Source organism: Triticum urartu, chromosome 7A (genome assembly GCF_056163025.1).
Source record: "Triticum urartu cultivar PI428250 chromosome 7A, HENAU_Tu73, whole genome shotgun sequence".
NCBI lineage: Eukaryota > Viridiplantae > Streptophyta > Magnoliopsida > Poales > Poaceae > Triticum > Triticum urartu.
Genome location: NC_141879.1, coordinates 49,181,556 through 49,192,494, shown reverse-complemented (window position 1 = coordinate 49,192,494; position 10,939 = coordinate 49,181,556). Strand labels below are relative to the sequence as shown.

The following is a 10,939-nucleotide window of genomic DNA, read 5'->3' as shown; positions in this document are numbered from 1 at the left end:
AGATCGACTCCCTTCCCACTCAAGATAAACCTACTTTCTCTTAACATCTCAATCCCATATGGATCGGATCTACTGGGCAGACATCAACATATCCCGCTACCCCAAGCACCAGAATTCATACCTTTCAGAGCCGGAATCTCGCTTCCGGTCGAGAGCCGCTGGCGCTGGAGTGCCGCCGACCGGCCGTGTCGCCCTTAATTTTCTCGCGGTCTACTCACGAGTAACCTGTCTTTTTTGCAACTGTGCACTTCCAGGCACCGGTCAGGACAGGGTGGTGTTTTCAGTTTCGGGTGTTCACTCTGTACTACTGATTCCTCCCTATCCAAAACAGCAAAACCAACCTTTGGACGTTGCAAAACACTCGTCCCATTTTTGTTCAACTACATTTACGTCTAGATTTTGTTCAATTTAAACGTCATGTTTCATTAATAGATCCAATCGAGTATCTCTCCCTCTTTTTTTTTTGATGGGACATAGTAACTCAACTTCTGAAATATCGAGTGATATGAAAGATATTGGTTGGCAAACCGAGTGTCATTCTTCCTGGCAATAACAGAATTTGGCAGGCTCTGGCTCCATCGCCTATAGCATCTCCTCCACTGAACCTCTTTTCACAACCAATGACGAGCAGACATTCGTCCTCGATTATGTAGCAAGCAGAAAAATATTAAGATGGCGTGGCATCCATCAACCAATGGTTGCAACAATAAATATGTCTATGACTTGCCTACATAGCAGATAGAGCGAAACAAGAAGCTCTGACCGCAGCCGTACCAACCAAGCCACCAAAGCTAAAATTCCTGACTTTCTTAGGGAAGCGAAGCAGGTGTGGAATATTGCACCACGTCGATCAAAGAGGGGCCCGGTCTTGCTGCACCACCCTCGCACACAGAGGAATATTTGAGGAAATATGGATCCTAGAAATCTGGGTATGCACTAGCTTGCATCGTATAGTGAATGGCGATACAATCATACAACTTGTTCAGATTCGGCAGTGTCTTCCGAGACATGCATGTTTCCATCTGCCGTTTGCACAAAGCACGCGACCAAAGCTCAAGTCCTGTAAAATTTCGTACAGACATGTCCTTGAGGCAGTTACATTCGAAAGAGGCTGGTTAATGGCAATTCCTTAGCATGTTTTTTTACTTCGAATTTATTTTCATTTGAATGATGCTATCTGATCACAATTCATTTGCACGCTTGCGAGTTTTGATTTTATTTTCCTCTCACAGAAAAAAGGAACAGTTCATTTGTGCGACCTACTACCTGTTTTGTTGCCACTTTTTTATCTAGCCAAACATAGTGTGTAATTCTCTGACAAGCTAAATAATTGTTGTGCCATTATGGTGTAGTTATTATCATTGGTGAATGTGTACCTACATATTAAACTAAGTAAACTTGGAACTACCCATTGGCCATAAAAGAATGTAACCAATTTTGTCGATAGAAAGGATGTTGATAGAGGTGCATCAGATGATAGGTAGAAGGCATGGTTGCCTCGCACAGAAGATGAAGACACCTGGTGCGAGGTACATAGGAGAGTTTTTACCTTGTACAATTTTCCCAGTATCCACCAGTCCCACTACATATGTATCAAGATACTCTTACACGAACATGTTTATAGAGGCAACATTTGTAGTGCCATTTGAAACATGGTTAGAAGCAATACCATTTATATTACCCGGCTAGCCATAGTTGTCTAGTACAACTTCATGGGGAAATGGTCTATGAATCAATGATAGCAGTACTTGCATTGCCCATGAATTTGTCTTTACTCTCGAATGCATTTCCATATGTAGCTTTCAGCTTGACTAGATAAACTTGAAAATCCATACATGTACTCAAAATGCATTGCCGGAAGAAGAGAAACATTCTAAACAAACTAAATAAAACAAAAGATGTAACAATAAGTTCAATAAGTCAAATTATGCATTAGATATTACAAATACTATACCTTGGATGTTAATACATTCTCACTAATGCCACAATCTAAAATACATAGATCGACACAAATCCTAGTCGCGACATCTCCTTGTTGCCACATCACCGCCGCTGCGTTCCAGCAAGAAATAGTCAAGTCTAGATCCTAAACTAACCATGTAGTTCAGGAATCAACCCTCTTCTCGGTTTTGATTTAGTCAAGCGGTTTTGACTGCTGACTATGCAATGCCAAGTCAGCTTTCCTAGATCGGGTAATGCCCCTCCAACGAGCTCCCCCCAGCAGTCAACGCGGTCGTAACTGCTTGACTGAGTCAAAACCGGTGAGAAGGTTGATTTGTGAACCACATGGTTAGTTCGGGTTGTAGATCAACTGGTTTTGTAATTCAGGATTGAATTTTAAGAGGGGTGATTATTTGAGGGTTGAAACGTGGACTTCTCTCATAAAAATATAGGGACGTCACCAACTTCACCATTTGTCGTGACCAGCTTTTGACAATGCCCCGAGTGGTGATGCTGGCTTTTCTTTTGTCGATCCATAACTCCCAACGCAAAATAAGAACGAAAATGGAAGGAACTCCAAAGCACTAGAAAATGGAAGGAACTTCAATCAACGATGAATGGAACTACCCAACAGCTGATATTTCTAAGGCTGTACAGGTAAATCATTCTTTACAGATCTAATCAGGTTGTTAGAAAAAGTACTTGTTTTCCTAATTGCCAAAAGTCACAAATGCCAGGATTTCACTTAAAGGCTTAGCCGTAGGGTGCATGCCAACATTCATGCAACTGAATTCTAGACACTCCAAAGGCGAAATTTAACTGAAACTAGTGTATATTGGATCACAATGATATCTCATCAGCGGTGGTTCACGGTCTTGTGTCACAAATGACACCCACCCACGATGATATAATAAATTAAATCAGTCGTGTGGGATGATTGACATAAGGTCGGGCCAGAAGGAAACCATCACATATGAGTTCAACTTACATGATAGTTTGTTGATGAAGATTGTCGTATATGTAATAGTGACAATTTTCTGCAAGAAGATGTTTGTGATGAGTACCCCCTCTCCCCCCCCACTAGGTTTCATGGTATCCATGGAGAAAAGCAGGTGTGGAGTACTACACCGCGTCGATCAGAGAGGGGGCCCGCTCTTGCTACACCACCGTCCCATGCAAAGGAAATTGCTACCGTGGGTATGAGAAAAGTGATTCTACCATGCACGGGATATCCAGTGCATGGCTGAGGCGTCCATCTTTGTTAGAGATTCGTGCACCCATGCCATATATTCAAGCTTTTATTTGAAGTCCTCTGACACCTTTATGGAGAAATGCTACAGCAAAGTACTGCGATGCAGTTCATTCCTCTCTGCCACCTACTGGTTGTCTATCCTGCACACTAGTACATGGATTTTATTTTTATTCCTAAACTTCAAATAACCTTATTTTTTCAAAAATATAGGATAATCCATCTGTTTGAACGTGTGTCTTTCTTTCGATGATATCTTGGAAACAAGCTCAATATTAAATGTGTTTTGAAAATTTTGAATTTTCATTTTTTCAAATACAGTGAAACATGTAGGAAATGGTGTGCAACACAATGAAATAGACCAGAATAAGGTAAAACCAAGGTATTACACTGACACAGAATATAACATTATAATGCTCTCCAAAACAAGATGAAACAAGAAATTTTTGTTTACTCAAAGAATCACAGTTTTTATAGTTTCATCATGTTTCGAAATACATATTTCAAAAATGATGGAAATATAGTCATGGTTAGCCTTGTTGAAAAGATCTCGTCACCATGAATGCAAATATGTAAACAAATCAGAAAGCAGAAAGTTTGATTGAAACTATGACGGTTTTTAATTTGGGATTGAACTTAGAATGCATGGGTGCATTGAGGAGAGAAGGTGAATCTAGTAGGGGATAGGGTAAAGTAGGTGTGCTGACTGTCATAATGAAGTTGATCGGTCATGCGCACTATCTCCCGTGCATGGTAGAAAAGCCGGTCTCCCATGGGTATGCACTAACTTGCATGGTACAATGATCGGTGTTGGCAAGTCGTTATGATTTGGCACTGACTTCCTAGCCTAGAGCATATGCATGTTATAAGGTAAGTAGTACCCAGGTTGTAACACTTACAAATAGCATAACAATTTTCTCGCTAGGTTCTTGCTTTGCACTCTCTTCGTATCCGTTAAATCCTTAATAATGCTTAGTAGTGATGAATCACAACAACTCTATTAATACTGTTCTTCTAGTGGACAACTACCTGCTCCGACAAACAAATCTTATGGAATCAGACATTACACGATAGCTTCAATCTCTTATATCCCACGGCTGATCCCAAGATGCAAACCGTCACAACACTTTTTCAAATTTTGTACCGAGCCACGATGTAGGAGCTATTGCAGTGGATGCGGTTGTTCTGCTCACGAGCACAGGTGAGCTCTTTATCTGGGCGGCAGGACATGGCTTCGGGATGTGTAGCGCTCAATTACTGAGCCAGTCAGTCATCTTTTTTAATTCACATGGTCAGGGAATACCGTATACAGCTGCGTAGTTCGTCGCGCCTGAGTCGGGTCTCACACTTGCCGCCATGACGGCGAAAAGGCAGAGTCGTGGCTCGGGATTGTGGTCTCCGCCTGATCCGTGGCTCAGGAACTGCGCTTTACTATAGGCGGCGGTATGGACGCTAGTAAATGACAAACGCGGAGCTGTCTCCCACCTCTGGCTAAGGTTTGTGGATCGCCATTGACGCCCCGTGCAGATCTGCCGTGGAGCAAAACGAGGCGGCGATTGTTGGAATGGAGTTCCTACTGCAACTGATTAGGAGGTAAGACGAAAAATCCCCTCTGCCCGCCCCCGCCTCCCAATACTTAGTCCGTAGGTTCCGTTTCTCGATCTTGGCAATGGATCTGTCTGCCTGACGCACAGAGTTTGCCACCTGCAGCACCGTGGTGATGGAAGAAGTGAACGACAGCCAGCTTCCAATGGAGCCGCTGCACTACCCCATAGCTGTGCACCTACCACCCATAGCGGCTGGTAGCGTTGATGGGCAGATGTGTGAGGCCGAGGGGGGAGTCGCAGCCTAAGGGGATGCTGAACCGCAAGCATCTGAGTAATCTATTGGACATATTGATCCAAATACTTCAGGCTGGACTCGCAGGTAATCTATATGTCAATGGTGCTTGCAATTCATGTTGTTTGACTGATTTTAGGTGTATTGCAGACCAGGCATGGCCTGACTTGCAGTTAGGCTGGGCATGTATACATGACGTTTTAGTTTCAGATTTGTTTAGTAGGTTGACACATGATATATAAATTGAAATGTAGAATTACATATTTTTCTGAAAGACAGTGTACTGTACTGCTTGCGAGTGGTTCAGATACTAGCAGCTCCATTTGATAACAAAAATAGAGCATTCCAATGTAAGGCTATTTTATGCGTACTAGATTATAGACCCAGGGAAAAATAAATGGCAAAAGTGACCTGAAACATAGAATTCACTAACTTAATTCCTGGGACAGATGAATTTGCATGTTGGACTAAAAGGGAGTCTGAAGGATTTGGTTGTTCTGCTTCAGCAATAGTTATCCACCTTACAATGTCTGGATTTTGCATTAACTGAGTTGCATATAGGTTACTAAGCCGTGCAAAGTATATAACCATTGTTGTAGCTTGAAGCACCACGGGAATTCAGGAATAAAAAAATGGCTTGACGGTGTTGATTACTTATGTAGAAAGTTGGTTAAAATCTGAGCAGATAGGGGACTGAAATTTCAGTTTCGGAGCTTGTGAATTACTGCTGGAACATATGAATGCATCCATATGTAGGTCATCAGGTTTTCTGAATTAGTATGAAAAACAAGCACACTCACACGTTGATTTATCAAAAAATGCAGGGTTAGAATTGGAGCAGCTTCCCCAAGAAGGGCACCTTGCCTTGGGCGAACCAGCGCTCTTGAGAAGGCAATACTGGGGTTTGCTGATCAACCAGGGAACATTGTAATTGTCCCAGCACTTGGTACAAGCTTCGATGCACTCGGGGAGGCATACGATTTTTACAATCTCTACTCGTGGGAGAAGGGTTTTGGAATAAGGTACGGGAAGAGTAGACTGCATGTGGAGAGGACAAAATGAATGCAAGAAAATGTGTGTGGATGTGCGGTAAGCATATGTACCCTTCCTGTAGTAATATCTATTAATCTGATCTGATTTCTTCATGGTGATGGAACCTGAGCCGTTTGTGTTGCATCCACTTCGGTATTTGCAGGGTAAAGCTGGGGTGGAGCAAGATCGTGTGAGTGCGAGTGCCCTGCATTAATAAGACTCCTATGATCAAAGGAAAATGGTTAGTATATATCCGAGCATCGTGAACATCAAAACCATTCGTTGTCTCCAACATATGGCCAGACAATTCATTGGCCGTCGCACAAGCATATTGATGCCTACAACAGGGACTTGGTGGAGCAGTTGCGACAGAACAATGTGAACCTGGCAAAAGTACAGATCATCATTGGGAGTTTTTTTGGTTCAATGGAGAAAGTACATTTCATAGAAAGAGCTCTGAAGAATTTGTGTGGTAAAATCAGCAGAGAGAGGATGATGTTAGGAAAACTATGGAGGTTTTCGCAGACTTGGGTTCACGAGATCCACATTTCACATACCGAGTTCAGGCAGACAAAGATGGTCGGATAACCACTCTTATGTGGGCAAATGGGAGCAGCAGATTGCAGTACACATTCTTCGGAGACGTAGTTACCTTCGATATGACATACAGAACAAACATGTACAACATGCCATTTGGTCTGTTTGTAGGTGTGAATAGTCATTTTCAGAGCATCATCCTGGCCGGGGTTTTGGTGCGTGACGAGAAAGTGGAGACCTTTGAGTGGGTTTTCACAGAGTTCATTAGGATGATGGGCGGAAGTGCACCTAAGACAATTCTAACCGGTACGAACATATACTATACAAATTCTCTTGGTGACAAACATCCGGAAAGGATGCTTTGAGAGCAAGCTTATCTAACATGATTTGTGTTGTTGTGCAGATCAAAACCGTTTGATGGAGGTCGCCATAAAAATGTGATGCCGCAGATGGCGTACCGATGGTGCAAGTGGCATGTCCTAGAAAAAGCGAAGGAATCACTTGGTTCGTTGTACACCAAGAAGAGCGAGTTCAGGGCAGAGTTCCACAAGGTAGTGAATCACATGCTTACAATTGTTGAATTCGAGGATTCTTGAAAGATATTGGCTGATAAATATAATTTAAAGACGCATGAATATATGACCCAACTTTATGAAATAAGGCACAAGTGGGTGAAGCCGTATTTTAAAGGTGTTTTCTGTGCTAAGATGACTAGTACTCAGCAAAGCGAAAGTGCAAACCACATGCTGAAGAATTATGTTCCTCTGGGTTGTCCAATGCATATGTTTGTGAAAAAGTACATGAGACTTCAGTTTGACTGGGAGGCAGAGGAGAACTACGAGGAGAAGCGGACACGAATAGTAAACCAAAATTAATAGTTCACACTAGTTTGCTGGTAATATCGTAATCATCGATTTGATTGAACTGCATTTCAGGGGAGGCCACTGTACAAAGCAAAATTACCTATTGAGCGACATGTTGGCATGATATACACACGAGCTATGTTTCAGCAGTTTGGGCACATACTGTAGGAGTGCGGCGCATACCCGGTGGAAGTGTTTGAGAAGAGAAAAGTTTACCTTGCAATTCATACGGAGGCTGCGAAGAGGGAGAAGTAGTGCAGTTTCGTATAAGGTACATGTTCTCGATGGAGGAGAGGAATTTGATTGCGAGTGAGGGCAATTTGCACACATGGGACTCCTATGCAGCCATATGTTTTGAAGGTAAGATGGGTGTCAAAATCCAAGCTGATGCTGAGATATTCAAATATAGTCTGTGTAGTTTATGATGAAGTAACATGCTAAACTTGGATTATGCAGGTGGTCGATTTTACCCGTATTATAGAGATACCACAGAAACACATTGTGAAGAGATGGACGAGGCATGCACGAGACATACTGTCAGCTCATCTGACTCAATATCAGAGGGACAATGCACACAAAAATCCATTGAGCTTCAGGCATTTCAATATGTACATGCATGCCATGGAGTTGGTGCAAATAGGTGATGGAAGTGTGGAAGCATATGAGAAATTCATGTCCATGCAGCCTTTTGTACAAATTAGAGACATGTTAGGATTGGAGGACAGGATCACTGAACATGTAGATGTTGTCCATCAGCAGCTAGCGCAAGCGGTGATGGTTGTTGCAAGTTGTGGTGCAGGCATAGGCACTGTGAATGATGATGCTACTTCTTCAAATGATAGTGGGAACAGACTTAACGGTCTATTGGCACCAAAGAAGTGCAAAGAAATTGGGTGGCCATCAACTAGCAGGGAGAAGGCACCGTACGAGGGGCTGAGCAAAGGAACGAGGTACTGCACCATATTTCGTGGGCAAGGGCACAAGAGACAACCTGTCCTGATCGAGGTGATGCCCCGAAACCTGTTCGCAAACCGGCTAGGTGCAAAAATTGTGGAATTGAAGGTCACAAGCAGAACAACTGCCACAAAGTGGGTGATTTCCGGTTGACTGGCATGTGATCAGTGGCTGCAACCTGTAGAACTGAAAAATGTAGAACTAATGTAGTTCCTTCAGTAGAAGTGCTTCTTGTTTCATGGTTGGTGAGTGTATACGGTACCTGTTATGCATGGCAAGACAAAAAAATGGAATGGCCGATAAATAATAATGTTTGTTTAAACTAGTGTCGACGTTGGAGTATCAGTGTTTGCACCAAGCAAATGTTTGATTTCCGCAGTTATTTACATCATGTTCATGCATTCTGAATCTGTGAGCACTATGATCGTGTCTGTACTTCTGATTTTTTGTAGAATTTGTCGATGCATTCTAGAATTACCATGACGAGGAACGTGTCTTGATGACGGAATTTTTGTGAAACAAGACATGCATTCTGAATTTGTTTCAGACATGTAGGATTGCATCCTGAGTTCCTGGTTGGGATAGAAAATGGATGCAAGCTGGAGTACATATTTATGGTGTGGTGTGTAAACTCTGTCTCTGTTTGATTTAAAATTCGAAATTGAGCAGAGATGGTTCGGTTTTGCCAACTCAGGTGCGACATGGACCAATATTGCGCTTGCTTAAATGAATCGTGGATGGGAAGATTGGTAAGGTGCGGAGCAATTAATGAGCAGCAGCCGGTGTCTGCCCGGAATCGGCGTCAAAACGGCCCACCCTTCTGTGGACGTCTGGGCTAGAGCCCAGGTATCTCATGGCGTAGCAAGACCGGCATGACAGACGTGGGCCATGGGAACTGTTAATCAACCGATATACGGAAATAATGCCTGGGCCTATACGCGAGTGTTTGTGGATCACGAGGTCTGCGAGCGGAGAGGAGGATAGCGCGAGCACCTATGCCCGTGCTCAGCTTGGAGACGAACTTCATGGAAGAAGCCCTGACTGCTAACATTTAGCAAGGGTGAATGAAAATTCTACAAAACGTGGACAACACAATAACGGGAGGAGCCAACCAGCTAGTACAAAGCATGCTACCAAGCACACATTTCGGTAAATTTCTTACAAGCACTTACTAATTCATGACAATTCCATCGGGTTCCTCCAACACACAGTTATTTTCTTGTTGAATTGCTTTCCCTCGCATGGAGGATTGCGGTGTTGATATGTTGTAGTTAAAACCCTTGATGAATGTTTTACCCACATATTAAACTAAGACACCTTGCGACTATCCACTGGTCACAGACAAATCTCATCAAGTGTGTCGACAGAAAGACCGTCAATACAAACACATCATATATGACAGAGAAGGCATGGCTTCCTAGCAACGAAGGATACAGATATGTTGTATGAGGTACCCTCTAGTTCATGTGTACATATCAATTTGTACCTAGCACAATTTCCCAAATGTCTTCCAATCCCACAATATGCATGTATCAAGATACTCAGATACTTGCTCGCACACGAGTTGATTGGGCTAGCGTTTGTAGTGGCATTTGTAACATGAAAACTTAGGTTAGAAGCAATGACATATATACTGCCTACCAATAGTTGTACAGTGCCACATAATGGAGCTATGATATGTGAATCATTGAGTACTCCTATTACCAATGAATTTAATTAACTTCATTAAATATCCATTGGGTATCCATATGACAACCACCCATGGTCTATCATATACTCAAAACTCAAAACACTTTAATCGGGAACAAGAGATTCGTGCTAAAAAATTCAAAGAAACAAAGCATCAAATAATCAATTTAATAAATCAATAAGTGTAGCAAATAAGTTCACATTTTCTAAAAAAACATACTACATAGAAGAGCAAAATTTGAAGTTTGGTCTGACCACAAACTTTAGAACTCAGTCGAATGAGTCTTAAGAAAGTCTTAGTTGAGTGATGTTAGCATAGTTGTGGCGCTACGATCGACACGGTTGGATGCTGCAAACGATGATGAAAAATGTTGCAACAGTCCTGCAAGCAACGATAACATATGCTACAACCATTCTGACTAAATTTCTACTACCATCAATGGACGATGTTGCGACCGGTGAGATGACATGCTTGTTGTGACCGGTAGGAACAAAAGTTGCAAACGAAGGGACAAAATGTCGCAGGTTGACCGAGACATGGTCAAATCTCTGTCGACTGAGTTTTACGATGCCCATTATTATATACTATGGACACATTTAAAAAGCACACCCTGACCTTGAGGAAAACTGTACTTCGTACAGTGGCGAACAAAATGAGTAGAAACATCTAAGAAAACGCATACTCTCAGGAAAGTAGTACTTAGAATAAGAAATGAGAGAAAGTAAAAAGGCAGTGACCAAGAAAGAGTAGTAGCGGAGAGTTAGAATTTCTTGGAGTCTGTACTTTGGATAGTGACCATGATACTTAGTGGCATTTCCGTTGTGTTCCAAATTG

General features: G+C 42.4%; 1 protein-coding gene across 1 annotated transcript; it reads left to right on the top strand.

Moving 5' to 3' along the window:
- Nucleotides 1–7,774: 7,774 nt before the first annotated feature.
- On the top strand, nucleotides 7,775–8,568 carry LOC147957587 (protein FAR1-RELATED SEQUENCE 3-like). Its single transcript, XM_087531775.1, has 2 exons — nucleotides 7,775–7,810; nucleotides 7,909–8,568. Exons 1-2 carry the CDS (start codon nucleotides 7,790–7,792, stop codon nucleotides 8,566–8,568), a joined length of 681 nt encoding a protein of 226 aa, XP_087387901.1. The 5' UTR covers nucleotides 7,775–7,789.
- The last annotated feature ends 2,371 nt before the right edge of the window (nucleotides 8,569–10,939 follow it).

What these genes read in the sequence shown, in the direction of transcription:
- LOC147957587 (XM_087531775.1), top strand. Translation starts at nt 7,790, where the DNA reads ATGGGACTCCTATGCAGCCAT. An exon ending in TGGGACTCCTATGCAGCCAT is followed by an intron (nt 7,811 to 7,908) that starts ATGTTTTGAAGG and finishes TGCTAAACTTGG; the next exon opens with ATTATGCAGGTGGTCGATTT.